This window comes from Melozone crissalis, unplaced genomic scaffold (assembly GCF_028551555.1).
Source record: "Melozone crissalis strain CALT ecotype California unplaced genomic scaffold, PUWL_Pcris_2 ptg000018l_1, whole genome shotgun sequence".
NCBI classification, from domain to species: domain Eukaryota; kingdom Metazoa; phylum Chordata; class Aves; order Passeriformes; family Passerellidae; genus Melozone; species Melozone crissalis.
The window spans coordinates 10116538-10134965 of record NW_026535796.1 but is presented as its reverse complement, the minus strand read 5'-3'; the positions used below and the strand labels follow the sequence as shown (position 1 = coordinate 10134965).

The window sequence follows — 18428 nt, the reverse complement described above, 5'->3', positions numbered from 1 at the left end:
GGTTTTCTTTTTTTTTTTTTTTTTTTAATTTTTTCTTTTTTGGTACAAAGCATCCAGGAAAGCTTTTACTTCTCTTTTTAAAAAATAAAAACTAAGTTTTTTTTAAAAAAAGACACATGAAAAGGAAAAAAAAAAGTCAATTATTTGCAATTTCTCTGTTTTTATTCTGCCTTCCCACCCCACCCACTTCCCTTTTCCCCATCCCTAATTTGGACTGATTTTCATTCTTTTCCATATATATTTAATAAAATAAATAAAGGATTTTCTTTGTCGTGTATTGCAGTGCCATTTTTTTAAACAAAGGCTTCATGGCTCAACATTGCAAGGTAATAACAAACAAAAGGATTATACATTAAAATCCTCCCCCTCTCAAGACTCCCCTAGCCCTCCCCTCCAAACCACGAAACAGAATACAATTCAAGTAGTCTTTTTTTTTTTTTATGTTTTAAATGTATGGATATATAAGACAAAGCAAGTACAGAACTGGTTAACAGAGTGTCCCCATTTTATTAGCAAGTGAGAGTATATTAGGGAGATGTAATTGATTCCCCCCCCCTTTTACGGTTTCTAGACAGATAATATATATTATTTTAAACCCAACCTATTTTACAGCCCTCTGCCCACCTCTCCAACCCATCTGCTGACCGAGTCCCGAGGCAGGGCCTGGCCTTTCCCCATCCCGTGCAGCAGCCCCAGCCCTGCAGCCAGCCTGGCACAGGTGCTGCCCACCCTTCCTCCTGCCAGCCCCGCAGGGCAGCCAGGGGAGGAGGGCAGGGACGCCAGGCTCCGGCCAGAAGGACACAAAGGGCAAGAGAAGGAAAAGGAGACGGCAGGGCGGGCGTGGGACTGCTCCTTCTGCAGCGGCTCGGTGTGAGGGCTGCCCGCCCGCCCGCTCTCTGGACCATTGGCACTGCAGCAAGGACAGGGAAGAGCGAGATTCCCCTCGGCTCGGGAAGCTCCAGCGGGTCCGGGGGGTCTCCGTGGCCAGGGGGTCCGTGCAGAAGCAGGGCCTTGAGTTCTAACTGGCAACACCTTCACCGTTCAAAATAGTTTGTCTCCAGAACAGTTCCCTTTTAGTCTAAGTTGCGGTGGTTGTGTTGTTTTTGTTTCTTTTAAACAAAAAAAAAAAAAATGAATGCGTGTCGATGTATTCTGTGTGTGCGTGCATCTGTGTACATGAGTAACAGCCAACTAGCTCATATGGTCATGACCAAGCTATATTTCAGAAGAGAAAAGAAACACATTTATCACACTTTTCCTAAAACGAAAAGCTAAAATTTCAAGTTCAGTATTCGCTATCTTGTCCTTCCCTCCCCACCCTCCCTTGCTATTTCTGGGTTTTTTCCCTTCCAACTTACTTTAGCACCATAACACATTTTAAACATTACAATCCCTCTTCAGATACTACACAAAATGTCCCATAAAAATAGTGCTTTTTTGCCAAAAAAGTTATATAATATATTATATATATAAATCAACTAAATCCGTGGCAAATGTGCAATGCAGACGCCTCCTCCATTTAAAGTGAGCATCAGCTCACTTTTTTTCTTTTTTTCTTCTTTCCCCTTTCCTTTTCCTTCTCTCTCTCTTGCTTTCTCTCTCCTCTTCCTCTCTTTCTCCCGACATCGGTGATTTCAAAAAAGGTGCAAGTCGATTTGGAATCTTGTAATGAAGCACACACACAAAAACGCAGATGGGGGCTCCTCGGAACTTCTTCTCAGGTACATTTTTCTTTTAAAGGTGCAAAAGAAAGTTATAAAAAATAAGAAAAACCAAAAGAAAAATAAAACAACAAAAAAAGAAGAAAAAAAGTGGGGTGGGAATGAGGCAAAAAATCTTTATCCCTCAATGTTTCTCCCCGTTCTACTGTTTTTTTCACTTTATTGTCAAGAAAGACACGGAATGGACGCTTCTCGAGAAAAAAAAGATTAAAAAAAAAGGATTTAACTTCATATCCTTTTTTTCCTCTTGCTCTTTCTTTTGTCTTCTGGCGTTGGCACCGGGGATGTCACGCAGCACCCAGCAGCAAAAAAAAGTTCAAGTGCCAAACTGTCCCTTCGCAAGTACAGGTTTGGAAATACCGGGGGCGCGGGGAAACGAAACAGGTGTGGGAAACGAAAGAACCCTCCCCCCCACCCCAAAAGGGAGATGCCGTGGGAGCGGTGCTGCTCGCCACCGCCGCCGCCGCCATCCCCTCCTTGCTGTGTCAGTTGTTTGGTTGGGGCCGGAGAGGCGTGAGGGTGCCCCACCGCCCCGCTCCTCGGCTCAGCGGCCCTGGGGACGGAGGGGCTCGGGGGTCGGGAATCGCCAGTCCTCCCGCCCTCCCCCAGGAGATCAAAAATCGAGACGGCCGGTCAGGGTTCATTTCTGGGGGCCAGCCGTTTCCGGGGAGGCTCGCGCCGCTGGGGGCCTCTGGCTGGGCAGGGAGATGAGGGGACGGTGCAGCGCCTTGGCTTCCTCGGCCGCTTGCAGCCCCTCCGCCTGCCACCGGTACCGGCGAGCCCGCAGGATGTTGGGCGCGTCCCGCTGCCGCCGCTGCGAGCTCTTCTTCTGCCACACATCGTACTTGGAGTACTTGCCGTGCGAGGGCTTCTGGAAGCTCTCCTGCAAGGACAGGGACAGCAATATCAGCCTCCACTCGAGCCGGCCCGCTCTCCAGATGGGGATTCCCTTCTTGGACCTCCATCCCTCCCATGGAAATATTGCCTCATCCCTGGAAACAGTCACAGAAAGGTTGGACGGGGCTCGGAGCAACCTGATCCCGTAGATGCTTATTGCAGGGCGGTTGCACTAGATGACCTTTAAAGGTCACTTCCAATCCAAACCATGCTATGACTCTGTGACCCAGCCCACCTCTGGTTCCCCACCTTACTAAGAGCTGACTTTTGGCAGGCTGTTTGGCACGACTTGCCAATGGTGGCTGTCTCTCAAAAGCTCCGCAGAAACACAAGACCCTGCAGCTGGGGTTTGTACTCTCCACCCACGGCCTTCCCGTCGTTCCTCTCTCTGTTTATTTCAGAGGAGGGCCACCATCCCTGCGCAGCCTCCTCACCTTGCTGAGTGCCGGCAGGCCCGCCAGGGAGGTGGCAGAGAGGTCACGCTCCGACTTGACGGATTTGGCGCAGTACGTTTCCAGCAGAGCCAGGTCGCAGCTCCGAAAGCAGCACTCCTCCACGATGCCCCTGTTGATCCGCCGGTTATTTCGTCCCACCGGCCTACCTGCAACAGCAGAGACCCTGGCATTAGCCACCAACCTGGGCTGGACCCCCTGTCCAATTCCTTGCAGGCATCCCTCCACCACCTGCCACCAGAGAGTCCCCATCCTTCAGACACAGCAGCGCTTCTCCCAGACCAGCTGACGCGCGCCCGCAAACCAGCCAAGTGTCGCGTTAAGATTTCCCAGACAAAGGCTACTGATGCCAACACGTGCCTCCAGCGGCACTTTAAATGATGGGGGTTTATCTCTCTCCTCTATCTCTGGCACGGGTGGCCTTCTCGGGCCCAGCTGAGGGGAGGAAGCTCAAGCGCAGCCTGACCGCCAGTGCTGTGCCGATTACTGCGACCGTCTCCGATGTTGATCCTGGCAAGCGAATTTTATTAGAAAGAAGCAGCACAGCGTTGCGGCTGCCAACCTCCCTCCGCCAGATCAACACTCAGGCAGGTGAAGTGAAGCAAGGCAGCTAAATTTTACCAGATGGGACAGCTCTGAGACGGCTGCAGAAAGAATACAGGCTCCCACACCCGCCAAGAATAGCTATTAAACTTAATCTTTTAATAAGGGTTCCTCTCCCATTTCTGCCTGCAGAAGGATGCAAAAGCCTATGTCTGGTGCAGCAATGACCAAGTGCATTTCATATCACTGCTTAATGATGGCCAAACTGCTCCAGAGGAAAAGCTTACATCAGTTTTACCGTGTTTCCTCCCCCTCTCAAAATAAAAGAGACGGGTAAAGTTGAATTTCTGATGCAAAGCAAATTTGCTTGGGAATTCTGCCTTCCAGAATGTAAACTGGCCCAAAACAAAAGGATTTTCTCCATGCTTTTGCACGTAGCATGCTATGCTCTTGTGCTGTTGTGGGGTTTGCAGCCAGGCTGCTGCACACTGCCACAAGCACCTCCTCCAAGGTGCTCTGAGGGAGGGAAACAGAGGCCAGCAACAGTGGGGTTTGCAAACAGGGTCTGGTACCACATCCCAGCCAGGAGATTTCTGGCACAGGGAAAACCGAGAGCGAGTGGTGTATAGCACAATGCCTAGCACTGCCCACTATGGCATGCCGAGCCCTCACCTCCCAGCTGGCCTGCAGGAGCACACACCACTGCCCACACTGGCCCTGTGCATGACCCATGATCCACACCCCTGCACTCCTGATAAAGCAGGCACTCAAGTCTCAGGCCTTGGTTAAGACCTAAGCCTAGCTTACATGGAGCTGATCACTTTCCCTGGAGGGTATCCCACCCTGGATGCTCATCCAAAGTGCCTTGGGACAAAGACTGTAAAGCACAGTTCTCTATGCATACAGTGCAGCCCCACATGTGAGAAGCAGCCCCAGATGTGCAATGCAGCTTTGCATGTGGGATGCACTTCTGTGCATTCAATGCAGCCCCACATGTGCAATGCAGACATGCATATTCAACATAGTCCTCCATGCACAAGGGAGCCCTCTGTGCACAATGCTGGCATGCAAAACACCACGAAAATACCTCACTGCTGCCCCTGTAATAGCCTGGCAGCAGGGCACCTGCTCTCTATTAAAATCAGTCATGTTCCCATAGGCCAGGAGCCCTCTGGTCCATGCTGGTGTATTTCCAGCATGCTCAGAGGTTGCACAAACAAACACAGCATCAGTGTGCTGGTTGATGACCCATACCATGAGACCTGCCTCTGGGAGTCACTTCAAATGCTTTCTTGTCCATGTTTGTCCTCCTTGTGCCACCACCTTCCTTTCCTTTTTCTCTAGAACTTCAGGCATGACCTTTAACCAGCCCCACAGGGAGATGACAAGGTTGGTTCACCCGTGGCAAAGGTTCATTGAAGGGAACACTGTTTTAGGAGTTTAATTTTCTCTCTTGTGGTCAATAAACACTGGATTGGGCCCTCCCCTGAAAGGTAGGGCAGATGTGTTGGGTGCCCACAGCTCAAGTGATGCCAGAGTAGGCAGCCTGGGTGGTGATGGCCAAAGGAGACAGGGACAGGAGCCAGCTTAGGGCCAGCTGCAAGTATTCTTCTCTGTGCATGCAATGCCCAGTGAGATCTGTGGGAGAGGTGCACTCCAGCAACACCCCACACTGCACATGGCCCCTTCTTAGGTCCTATCAATCCCAGTGCCCAACTCAATCCATGGCAGGCTGCTGAAGCATTAAGCTGCTCCACAAAAGCATCCTGATATGGGCAGAAGGAGAGTTCAGAAGGGAAAGAGAAAAAATTAAAGTCACCCCCTCTCGCTAGCACATTCCCTAAGGGCTACATTCACACTCCCGCTGAACAGAAGGCTGCACAAGCAATGACACACATGCTTTGAAGAGAAGTTGAGGCTTTCAAAGGTTACATATCTCCTCTCAAAAACAGAAGTTTCCCACTTGCAGTTATGTGTTTGTTTGGAAAGAAGAGGGGAGGAGAAAAACAATGCGGAAAACGGGATTACATTCACCGCTGTGCCTTCAAGGACAATTTCTGGCGTCGGTACGCACGGGCAGATCACGTCAGCGTGTGTTTGCAAATGCCAGCTGTGCCACCACCAGGGTGAGCTCCCAGCAGGGACCACCACAGTGACACGGCTTCTTCCTCCTTGACTGCTGCCCCTGCCTGCCTGTCAGGTACACGTGTGGCCCCCAGCCCCAGTGTGCTGCCCTTTCTCTCCTGCACAAAGCTGCTCAAGCCGTTCCCCTTGCCGGCACCACTGCCAGCTCCACCGTGACTCTCCAATGGGGCACGTTTCCATTACATAATTGTCCGTACGGACCTTGCCAAATGCCACTACAATCCTCCGGGGCAGAGTTACTTTAGGAAAAAAAACAAGCAAACATAACAAACAGGGATTTAGTCTCAGAAAGTACCTGGAGACAGCCAGGACATTGCTGGCTACCAGCAATATTGCTGCTGACCTGGATTGGGAAGAGCGTTTGTTCTGTAACACAATTTACACAGGGACTAAAGATTGAATTTCCTGGCTTTTGCCCATGGGTGGCATCTCTCTGTACCGCCACTGCCAAACCCAGGGAGGGTTTTGCCACTCCATCCCTTGCCCTCAGGGGAGAACTGCGTGGGCAGCAGGCTGCGGCATCGCTGGGGCACGCGAGCCACTTCCCATCACAGCAACGACCTCCTCCTCCTCCTCCTGAGGAAACGCGCTTCCTCTCGGCCTTCATTGAATGGCCAGGCTCCCTTTCTCCCAAAACTGTGCTTCACCAAAACCTTCTACAGCGCTGCTGAGGGCACAAGCCCTGAGATGCAAAGTCCTGTGATGCAAAGCCCGGCAGTGTGAAGCCCTCCAGCTGCCTGGGGTTATTCCTGCCTAGGTACAGGCTCTCCTGACAGGGTATCCCAGAAGTGGCACAAGGCCAAACCCGTTCCTGGGAAAACCCAGAGGCCATGTACCTGCAGCTCAGCGATGCCTCTGTGCCAGAGGAGGCACAGTGCCCACTGCCATGGGGGACAGGAGGAGCACCCCACTGCTCCAGGCTCCCCACCCTCACCAAACAGATGCTGTGGGGAGGGGTGCACGGTGCTGGTGCCACCCTGGCTGGGTCCCCTCTCCTCCGGTCAATCAGGCGGTCAGCCGAGTGGAAGGGGACTTTGGGTGTAAACAGTCCCCGTGCCCCTGTCGCAGGAATGTTGGGAGCAACAAGGGGGCCTTTGTGCAGCACCAGGCCCCGTCCCAGTGCCCCCGGCCTGGCCCTCCCCCACCCCGGCACCGCACTTTCCCCCTGCTTTTTCCTAGTATTATTCGGAGGAGCGGCGGGTGCGCAAGAATGTGCCCCGTCAGCACAAGCGGCTGCAAAGAGCTAAATTCTTATCAGCTGTTGGAAAGGAGGAAACAGGAGCTGTTGTTTACAGAGAAGTCGGCCGCCTCTCCCCCTGCAGCCCCTTCTCCCTCCCTGCCAGAGCAGCATGACAGCAACTTCAGGGCTGAGGCTTCCTCTCGACCAGCCCTGCTTTTCACTCCGGGCTGGACACAGCATCGCTCCGCGGGCTGTGCCGCTGTCCCTGGGGGGCTGCTGGGGAGCAGGGGTACCAACGCTGCCACAGTGCCATGGCAGGAAGCCACCACCTTGACAGCAGCTGCGGCCAAGCCAAAAGACTTAAAAGTCACAGAGAGGAAGCATCACCAGTGCAGAGCAAAGCGTGCTCAGATTCAGCTCTAGCTTGCCCATGCATGCCTGGGGTAGATACAGAGCTGGCATCACCATTTCCACCATGTCCCAAGGCTAGGTAACCTCAGTGCTGCTGGCCCTGCCCCTATTAGTGCAGGTCTTCTGCAGCCCCAGCTCTTGGAGGCAGCTTCAGCATTCTCAGCCCCAAGCACCTGCCGGCCATGGTGCCCCCCAGGACACCATCTGTGCCTGCCTCCCCCTTGCACTGATGCAAAATCACTGCATCTCACAGCCAGCTTCGCTAGCAAAGTGCTCTCTTGCAAGAATGCAGAGCATCACAAGTTCTTAAATAATTGCTTCAGCAAAAAAAGCAATAATGGATTTTCATACCATTTTTTGTTTTTTCAATACTACCAGCCTGTCCAGCAATCAAGCCCTCAGGTATGCACAGGATGAGGCTCCCCAAGTCATTTATTTCCTGTGTGAACACTGCTTTAGCACAGGCTGCTCATCAGGTCACACATCCCGAGCTGTGAGGTGCCCGATACAAACCCAGGCCCAGTTTTAAGATGTAAACCCACGATGGTGCAACACAACTGTGCCCTATTGCATATACATGGTGGCAACAGTGTAGCCATGTGGGTTTAGGAGTGAAGATGAACATGGTCAGAAATAATCACTTAGAGAGGGAAAAATTAAGTGAATTAGGGATGTCCAAAACCTTCATCAAGTAGAGGCATTGCCCAAATGTATTCAGCCTTGCATGGCACAGGCTGGTCAGACCTTGAAAGGGTTAAAATATTGGACTATGTTTCACCCCCAGTACCTGGGCTCACCAGAAATATTCAAAAAGGTAAAGACGGGAGTGGACAAAAAGAAATAAAGTAAGAACTCCCTTGCAAGCACTCGACTGGCCACTTGGCATCAAGAGACTTGTCTGCCTTCAAAAGTGTTTTTATTTTGGCCTGGGCAGCTGGGTTATTTGAGGTGAAAGGAGGTCAGTTTGACCTTAAAACAAAAGCCCCATTCCCTTTCATCCCCAGAGAGAGGGAGGAGGGAAGAGAAAGCAGGGAGGGAGACAGATGCTCCTCTACATATAGAGGGAGAGGAAGAGCTGTGAGAGCAGGAGAGGCACTTGCCTCCTTGCCATGCCGCTAAGGGAAGGGGAGATGAAGAGAGGAAGGGCAGCTGCCATGCAAACCCTTGCTGCTGGGCTCCATCACAGTGAGAAAGTGCACTCAGAGTACCCCAAAAGCACCACCTGCCCACAGCACCCAGGGAGCCATGAGAAGATCCTGCTGCACAGCCGGGATGGGGCAGGGGGATTGTTCCCAGAGGGCTCAAAATCACCTGCATCCCGACCACCCGCCCAAAACTGAAGCTGAAGCCCTTCCCAGCCTGAACACTGCTGTGGCTGGGATCCCTGCACCTCTCTCTACCTAACATCAGCAGGCAGCAGGAGACAAGTCTAGTAAAGCATCCAGGTTGGGAAGGGACATCCAGGTTAGAAAAGGACGTTCAAAGTCGTTGCCTCACTTTGCAGCACCCCATTGTTCCCTGCAAAATCAGACTGGAACAAGGGGGAGGCTGGTGCTCAAATCTACTCTTCCAAAAAAACACCCTGTTTACTTGAAAGTGACTTTTTAATTCCTTTTCCCAAGGCAGAGATAAGACTGCCAAAAGCACCATGTGCAGCTGGTATCTCCATTCTCTTCCCCTCCATTTGGCTTTGCATCTTTCCTGTAGTCAGTCACCCTGTGGCTCAGTCCTCAGTGGGGAGCAACACACAGTCTTCCCACTCCCAAGCAGAGCAGGGCACCAAAACACCAAAACAAGGTTATTACACTCAAGGCACCTTTGCCCATAGATTACTGAGAATCCATTGTCACTGGTTTACTCCTCATCCTCCCTGTTTACCAGCTAATGCATTGTACTTCCAATGGTACCCAAAGCATCCTGGTGGAAAGCCCATTGCAATCAGCTGGTCTGAAGCCATCTGCATGCTGCACACAGCAGCACTGCTGCATTTTTTTGCATTAGCTGCCCTGCAGAGGGGTAAGACACCACTCTTCAGCAGCAACGTCGCCAGTGGTAGCTGGGAGGTCACAATGCTTTGTCACAAAGTTTTGGGACCAGCCAAGAGGGTGCTGCTGTAACCAAGCAAAGCCTGCCTAGGAGGGGAGAGTGCTCAGCTTCCTGCCTGCTGCCAGGATGCAACGCTTAGGCAGCAAAGTTTCAAAATAAACCTGGGCCCAAGCTCAGCAAGGCACTGGCTGCAGACACCCTCGTTATTGTAATGATTGCCCTTATCACTGGTGAACCAGCCACATATGGTTCTCCAGAGACACTCGACTGTCCCGAGCACCATATGCAGGACCCAGCTTCCCCATGGTACCAGACAGCCCCCAAAACCAGTGCCAAGTGGATGCCTGTCACCCCGACCATGTCCATTTCCTTGCTCCTCTCCTGGCCTGCTGCCATATACAAGGAAATCCCGAAAAGCATCAGGCTGGAAACCCCTCCTTTCCCTCCCGGCCCAGCTCTGCTGAGCCAAGGTGCAGGCTGGGGGCAGCCTGCTGTAGTGCCCAGCACTTACTGAAGTAGAAGCCCCTGTCCCCGCAGACAAACTGCAGCGTGTCCACCAGCTCTCCGCCACACAGGGTCTCCGCCGTGCCGTAGGCGGCCGCCGAGTCCAGCGCGTAGGCCAGGAAGGCCAGGAGCAGCAGCAGCATCCGCCTGGCCGCGCACATCCTCGGCACCTGGGGACAGAGGCACAGCGTTAGCACCGCGGGACAGACCGCCCCTGCCACCTCCCCCGCCCGCAGCACGCCGAGGGGATGCCCAGCTGTGCCGGGATGCCCAGCCGTGCTGGGATGCCCAGCCGTGCTGGGATGCCCAGCCGTGCCGGGATGCCCAGCCATGCTGGGATGCCCAGCCGTGCTGGGATGCCCAGCCGTGCCGGGATGCCCAGCCATGCCGGGATGCCCAGCCGTGCCGGGATGCCCAGTCGTGCTGGGATGCCCAGCCGTGCCGGGATGCCCAGCCGTGCCGGGATGCTACAGCTGCAGCTGCAGGGAAGGAGCGGCAGCGCTGCGACAGCCCTGGCTGGGGTGAGGCCAGCTCCCTGCGCTCGGCCGCCGGGCAGCAGCGCCGGGCAGACAAGGTTTGCATTGAGGCGGGTTTTCCATTGGAAAATCCCACTTCAGCCTACCTCTAAAAGGCTTTTAGTTCCCCTGCTCTTTCAACTGCGTGATTTTTTTTTTTAATTTTCCCCCCTTTTAAAAGGGAATTTATTCAAATTATTATTAGTAGGTGTTGTTTTTTCCTCTTCTGATGACAGGTTTTCACGCCCCGTCTGAAAACACATCCATGCAAAGTGAAATCAAGTGAAGCCTCAACCTGTCCTAGAGCTGCTTTTGAGGAAAGCTGGAAAGAAGAGCTTTTGTCCCAGGCATGTGAGAGAGATGAGGCTCAAGCAATCAAGAGGCTGATTGCACAAGCTGTGTTTGCTGACAAGAGTTGGGACTGAGAAGACATCCCTCAGGAATAGTGTGGTCCCACGGGAAACACACCTGAGGCATCACTAGGGAGGGTAAAGGCAGTGTCAGACAGTGCAGAGCATTAAAAAGGAAACTCCCTGGATATTTGCTAACTAGCCCAAAGACTCAGCTCCAGCAAACAGCTGTATATCCGTGTCAGTCTCTGCAGGTGTAAAGCAAAGGTGCTATCGCCCCACTGGATGGGGCAAAACCCATGAATGGCTCAAGGCATTATAGTCCCTCAGTGATAAGCCTCACAGTACCCATACAGCCAAGCAACGCTGGGTTTTGACCAGACAGGTAAGCTCAAAATGAAGAGATGCATGTCAAAATTGCAGACAGTGGGTGGCAACCCTAATCTCAAGCAGAGCATCCTCTCTCCTTGCTAATATTCAACCAAGGCACTAGGTCTCACATCCAGCTTTCATCACCATAGCATCTGAGCAGCTCGAGAATAATATCAGTTAATGAATATTACCTCACCCCCCCGGGATGCTCGGAGATGGAGCCGAAGCCCAGGATAGATTAAATGACTCGCCCAAGGTCACAGGGGAAGTCTGCAACGCAGCCAGGAAATTAGCCCAGGTCCCCCGAGGCCCCGCTACGGTCCTGCCAGCAATAAAGACACCCTTGCTCCCGAATTTTTAGTAGAATTTTTAGTAGCACGTAGCTCAAATTGTCACTGCTAGAAATGCATCATGCTTACAAGTCACGAGCTCTGCTGAGCAGCAGGAGGACAGGGATCAGCAGCAGGAAAAGCCAAAACAGAGGTTTCAAGGTCTGGGTGGGCTGTGGGGGATGTTCCTCCTGCTTGAGTTTTGATGGCCATAGTATTGCTCAGCCTGTGCTGGCAGAGATCAGCAAGACTGGCAGAAGCCCTCCAAAGCTCTGGATGAGAGAGGCAGCAGCCCTGGGAACAAAGTGGTCTCAAATCAGCGAGTGATGGGACCAGGACCAGCTTTTCCAGTAGCAATGGTCCCTTCAGCACACTGCAGGGACTTTGTTCTGTACTACAGCAGAAGCAGAGGGATGGCACCAGGCTCTGACACCAGGCTGCTAAGCTGTAGTGTTTTACCACCAGCACCTTTTCACCTTATTGCTTTTTTTTTTATCAAGTGGCCCACAGTTGTTTATTGGGCCTCTCCAACATAACCCAGCATCACTTTCACTGCTGAAGTCATGCCCCTGGTGCTGCAGCATCAGGAGCCAGATCTCCAGCTGACAACAGACCAACCACACTCTTCCTGTCCCTTTTTCAGCACTTTTTTTTACATGCAGATCCCAATTGCTGGTGTCCCCAGGCCTCAGGTATTGCCAGCACTCATTGCTGGGGTGACAGATTTGCCACCAGCCAGTGTTGCCATCAAAGGTACTCATATGGGATTTCATGACACCCACATGATGCCATGTCCCCAGTTGGGCTCGTGCTGGCTGTGGGCACTGTGGCTAATGAGCAGGCTGCATGCTGGCTCCCTAGGCCAGAACCAGACCTGACACGAAGGGATTGACTGGTGGCACAGGTGACAAACACCATTTTTCCTCCACATTCAGTCTAAAGAAAAGGGTGAGATGTTCTGAAGCAAGGGGAGAGCAAGATTTTGTCAGCAGGTGATATTTGATGCTAGGGACACCTGATACCTTCTGTGGAAAAACACTTGTGCTCCTCAGAAAAGACCTGCTCCTGCACAAGCTGCACTGCAAGCCCCTGGCAGCCTTCCCTGCCTCCACTGCAAGCTCCTTCCAGGTGCCCATACACCCCATTACTCCAGCCAGGAAATGCCCCTGAAGCAGCAGGAACAGGGAGAGCCCCAGTGCTGTCATCCAGAGCACGGCTAACGTGGAGGTGTAATGTGGAAATGCATCCAAGTCCACCTTTGCCCAGGCACCAGCCACCAGCCCTTCCCTCTGCTGTCACCTTGGCATCTCCCTGCTCCTTCCAGTAGCTGTGTAATGAGAAACCAGGCAGCAAAGCAAAGAGCATCTTTACTTACTACCTAGTGCTGCAGTTTCCCTCCACCTTGGTGGAGCTAAAACCCAACTCACCCCGCAAACCTTTCCCTCTCCCTTTGGCCCCACTGACTCTGCAAATAAAAAGCCCCCAGACTTCACACAAAGGCTACAGAGGCTCCCAGGGTTCCATCACTGGCTCAACATCTCCCAGTAGCCTTTCAATTGATCCTTCCCTCCCTCAAAGTAGGGATGAGCAGACCCATGCAGGAAAGCTTGCACCTGCCTTGCCATGGCTGCTAGAGCAGGCGCTGCTCACCCCAAAAGAGAGTGCCATGGCACAGCTGGGTACCTGCAGCCCATGACCTGGCTGGTGCAAGCACCATGCCAGCTGCACCGGTGGCAGGAACTGAATGGCTGCTCAGCATGATGAGTCTAAGCCCTGTGAATACCTCCAAGGCTTCATTCTCCACTGGAAACATGAGACAGCACAGCTTTCGCTTTCTGGTCCCAAGCATTAGGACAGGCATGGTCTCATCTCCTCAGCTGTTGAACAGGAGCAAATTCACACCAATGGTTGGAAGAACCTTCATGTTTTATTAGAAAGCCTCTCTTAAATGAAATGAAACAAGAATAAGGCAGCAGAAGGGAAGTGGGACACTTCCCTCAAGGACAAGGTCCCGTCTCTGCTAGAAGAGAGGCTACAGCCACCACTGTCCCATTCTTGCCAAAGCAGGTTCAACCAGCCTTGCTGACTGCCACTGCTCCTCATGTGCCCAGGCAGAGCTCACAGGCTTTAGGATGAAGTGGGATGGCAGCATGAGACGTGCCAGATGCCCAACAACCTGAGCACCAAATTCCTCCTGAGGAGGGCTTGGAGCCCACAGTGTGCAAGAGGGCGATGCCAGAGGAATCTCTTGGTTGCACAGGTGACCTGGACCATCCTGAGAATCACACCTGAAGCTCCTCTGAGTAACTCACATCTGAAGCAGCATGATCAGTGCAGAACACGCTCAGACAAGGTATCAGCACATACTGCTGGCCTCTCCCTCCCTGGAGAGGGTCTGCTTTGCTCTCCATCCTTCATGCCCCTCTCACGCCTTTCCCGGCAGCCCCAGCACTGCATACAACACCAGTTTGCCGCTGGAACCAGTCCAGCTGCAGGCTGCCATGTGCAGGATGCTCCTACCTTGGAGCTCCCGTGTACTCCTGCCTTGTGGCACTGCACCCCTGGCCAGGGACCCCCAAACACCGCTTGGCACCCCCAGCCAGCAGAGAGGGTTCTGTCTGAGTGGCTGTGATGTGCTGGGAGCGAGCCCCAGGGCAGGTCTGCACTGGAGTCACCCTCCCACCCGAGACTGCTAAAGGATTTTGTCAGGATCTGCTGCTGAATCAGCTGGATCGAAGTTTCTGTCCAGCTGCTGGGGAGTTAGGGGCCAAGAGGCCACAATGTGCTAAAAGGCCCAGTTGCCAAGTCTCAGAGTACAGCCCAGGCATCCCTTGCATACAGGCTTGTGCTGAGCAAACCAAACCACGATGCCTCTTGGGCAACAAATATCTCCCCAAAAACAGAGACAAAACCTCCTGTCTGACCTAATTCCTTCTTCAGTCTGGCCTTCATTGCAATTTAATATGAACAGAACAACGTAGGAGGGAATTGACAGATGGCCCAGTCTGTAAAATTTGGATTTGGACAGCAAATAGAAAAAACAAAAAATCTTGCTTCTTTGTGGAGCAGTGCAGCATTTAAAAGGGAGCATGGCAAAAGAAAAGTCGTCAGCCCAAACCCAGTGGCACATGCCAGAGGGGAAAACCCCAGTTTACACATCCCAGCATCCCACACACTCCACCCTTTCAGAAAAAAATAAAAAAATAAAAAGGGCAGACTGATGTTTTGCTACTCTGATGATTGCCTGTGAGAGATGCTGAACATCTGCCTCTCTGCATTACTCCTCTCCATGGCCAGCCCCAGGAGAGTGGGGAGCTGAGCTGAGCTGGTTCTGAACGTGCCAACCTCTCACGTGCCAAGAGAATGCCACCCCTGCCCACGGGGCAGCCCAACCTGGCACAGGGCGCTGGGCCATGATGCCCCAAGGTGCCAAGGAGCAAAGGCATAGTGGAAGCCAGCGTGAGAGGCAGGTGCCTTGGCGGCTGAAACCACCCAGGAGCCGCATCTTGGGCAGAGGCACAGGGATGAGGTGCCCAGCAATACCTGAAGGCAGAGGAATCACCTCATGCTGTGCCAAAGAGCCTCTCTCTTCATCTGAAACAGAAAGGAGACTTCCAACCACTCACAGCTTGGAAGAAGCAAGCTTCAAAACACAAAACTTTTGACCACTGAGTTGTCAGGCGAATTAAAACCACTCAGGAGGACCAGGGATTTTGCTGTTTAGCTCAGGCCTGAAAAAAATAAAATACCTTCTGATTCTTGGCACCTGGCTTGCATGACATTCATATGGATGAGGCTGGCAATACTGCTGCTATTTTTAGCCCTCACTTTTTTCTCTTCACTGCTCGTCCCCATCAGCAGCCCACCCCACCCCACACCAGAGGGGGTCACCTTTCTGCCTTCCATCCCGTGAGCCTGGAGAGGCACCTGCCTCCTCTGCCTGTGGGGCAGGGAAGTGCTGCCTGCACCCCATGCCTATATGTGCTGCAGGAGAACTACTGTGCCTGTGGAAAATCAAGCTGAAAAAGGTGAATGGGGTATTCAGTACCATTTACTCACCCCACTGGGGAGTAAGAGAGTATTGCATAAATTTTGGTATGCAGCCCAGAAATATTTGATTTATTGTATTAAAAAAAAAATAAGGAAATGCAATCTTGCTTAACTCTTCTAAAGACAGCTGGCAGGACCCAGTGAAGGGATTTAAGTCTGTTTTAGTAGCCTCACTTAACTCCTTTCTTTATTGTTCCTCTCTCCTTTCTGCATTCCCTTCCAAAACCTGGAGTATATCAGGGAAAGTTAACAGCAAGTTAAGCTGTTAAATCAGGAACTGTGGTGACTGGAGTCTACTGGCAAATGATATTCCCACAACACGTTGAACTTGCTTTATGTCTTGGCAGAGCAGGTTTAACCCCTTCAGAGCCGGGCTGTAGCGCCACGGCAGACTTCCTCCCCTGGTGCCCCCCACCTCTCGTGACCCCTCTCCCAGGCATGCCGAGGGAGGCCGATATCGCTTTCCCTGCTAAGACACTCATCAGCTTTTAAAAGCAAAGACAATCCAAAGAAGGATCGGAGAGGTCAGCCCCAGGACACGAGCTGGGAGAGGGTGGGCCACTTACAGTGCTCGTATGCACTGCTGGAAACACACCAACTCCTCGGCCCCTCTAAAAATAAGACCTCACCTGCTGTGTTTGCTTTATTTAAAAAAAGAAAAGTGCAGAAATGCTTTTCTCTGGTGCTCCGTGAGACGAGCTGGGCTCGTGCTGAAGCCTATAGGAATCGAGGGGAAGACACACACTGACAACTCTGGGTTGACTGGTCAGAGCAGCAGCTCTCCAGCCAGGCTGAAAAAAAAGATCACCTGTCAGAAAGAGCGCTGGGACACACACGCAGACACATTTTGGCTCTCAAATTTCATGCAGCGGTGGGAGGGGACCTGCGGTGTCAAATCTTTTATCCCTTAATGAATTTTCACAGGAGCTGGGATAGCCCCTTTGAAAGGCTGAGTGAACTTGTGTGGGTGTCAACAACACGGAGCAAGATTTACAGCTCTGACCCATTCACCCCCACCAAAATTGTCAAGTTGGGTCCAAAACAGCACAGTGGAAGTCAAATCAGAAGTGTCAGTCAGTTTTATACCTCCAGATGTCCTTAGCACAAAGTCATCCTTAACAAAACCCCTCGACCCAGGCTCCTCAACTCCACTCTAAATCAAGGCAAGAGGAGGAATAAAAATCCCAACACGCTGAACCCTGCAAAGTAAAAGAGGGGGGAAAAAAAAAACGCCTCCCACATACACACACAATCTGACAATAAACAAACCCAAAGAAAAACATGCCTCAGTCTCCCAGGCACATCCCAGCATTTGAAAGAAAACTACAAATTTTGTATAGGAAGCCTGGGTTGAAAGCAGAGGCTCTCCCGAGGTGTCTTGTTTAAAACCACCCACACAAACCTTGTTTTCACACTTGATTGCTCCACACCACCCTAGCGAGACCTGGCGTATCAGCAACCCTGCTGAAGTACCCTTGGCTGGAGGGGAGGCAGCCACATCTGCCGGTACAGTTACGCTAAATCCGAGTTCCCTCATGTGCCCCAATTCCCTACTGCTCAACAGAGTGCTAAAACCTTTCCAAGTTGCGCTCTTAAAACAATTACTGTAGGGAAAAGCAACTGGGAAGGAAGAAGAAGAAGAAAAAAAAAATTAAAAAATCACAGAAAGTCGAAGGCTGCACGCCAACCATTAACTCTCACTCCATTTTGGCTTCGCTTTCTTGTTTTTCCTCGCTGTATTTTTATCCCTCCCGAGACCAAACACACCGCAGTGTTTTGCAGAAGAGAGTTTAATCATCTCGCCGCTCTCCGGGGCCGGAGCCCCGGCGCTGCCCTCCCCGCGCGTCTCCCGCAGCCGCAGCCGCCCGGCGCGGAGGGAGCTCGGCGGGCAGCGGGGGCCGCGCCGCGCTCGCTGCCGCTGCTGCGTGACCTCGCATAGCCCCGGCCCGGCCCCCGCGCGGCCCCCGCCGCTCCCTCCGCCCCACGCGGGACCGCGCCGGCAGCTCCGCGGCGGGCAGCACCGCGGGCGGGCGGGCGGGAGGGAGCCCGGGATACCCCGCGCACCCACCGCAGCGGGGCCGCCCGCGCCTGGCCCGGCGCTCGGGGTCCCTCTAGTGACACGCGTGGGGACGGCGCGGCTCTGCCCGGCGCGGCTCTGCCCGGCGCGGTCGGGATGGCTCAGCGGTGCCCGGGCGGCGCGGCACGGCACGGCGCGGCTCGGCGCGGCTCTGCCCGGCACGGCGCGGGCAATCCCGCCGTGCCCTGCCCGCGGAGGGCAGCGCGGAGCGGCGCTTACCTTGGCACTGCCGCTGCTGCTCTCAACTTCTGGCGGCGGCGGCGGGCCGGGGAGGAAGGCGGGCTGCCGGCAGCGCTCATCCGTGTGTGCCCCGGCGCTTGACATGCTGCTCTCCTGCCCTGGCAGCGATCGCGGCTTTGGCTTGCCTTCCCCGCGCCCTGGCACGTTCTCCTCGCCTTGCCTTTTTGGTATGTCAAGTCCCTGCCGGATTTTGTCTGAAGGATGTTATTTTGTTACGATCAGGTATTCTGTTATTCTAGAGAAAGCGCTCGCTCGCTCGCTCTTTTCCTCTCCTTTTTCTTTTTCCTTTTTTTTTTCTGGGTTGTTTTTCGCCCTTTTTTTTTTTCTTCCCTTCTCTTTCTCTCCTGCTTTGGCTGCCCCTTGGGTGGCTCTCACTTTTGTGTTTACTGAGTGCGTCCCTTTGGTCGGGGCGAAGGGGCCGGCTGCCTCGCTGCCCGCTGCTACCGGCTGCTGCCCCACGAGCGAGGAGACAAGCAGGGCGCTCCGGCTTTTATACCTTTTATACCCCCCCCAATGGGCATGCTCTCCCGGCGAGCACCAGCCCGGCCACGCAGCCAATAATGTTGCAGAGCGGTCTAACCCCCTCTCTTCCCTCC

At 53.1% G+C, this 18428-nt stretch overlaps 1 protein-coding gene across 1 annotated transcript; it reads right to left on the bottom strand.

Moving 5' to 3' along the window:
- Positions 1-207: 207 nt before the first annotated feature.
- Positions 208-18122, bottom strand: IGF2 (insulin like growth factor 2). The gene is made up of 4 exons (XM_054275755.1): positions 17812-18122; positions 9907-10069; positions 3053-3219; positions 208-2604 (listed from the first exon to the last, which is right to left on the bottom strand). Exons 1-4 carry the CDS (start codon positions 17914-17916, stop codon positions 2362-2364), a joined length of 678 nt encoding a protein of 225 aa, XP_054131730.1. The 5' UTR covers positions 17917-18122; the 3' UTR covers positions 208-2361.
- Between the last annotated feature and the right edge of the window lie 306 nt (positions 18123-18428).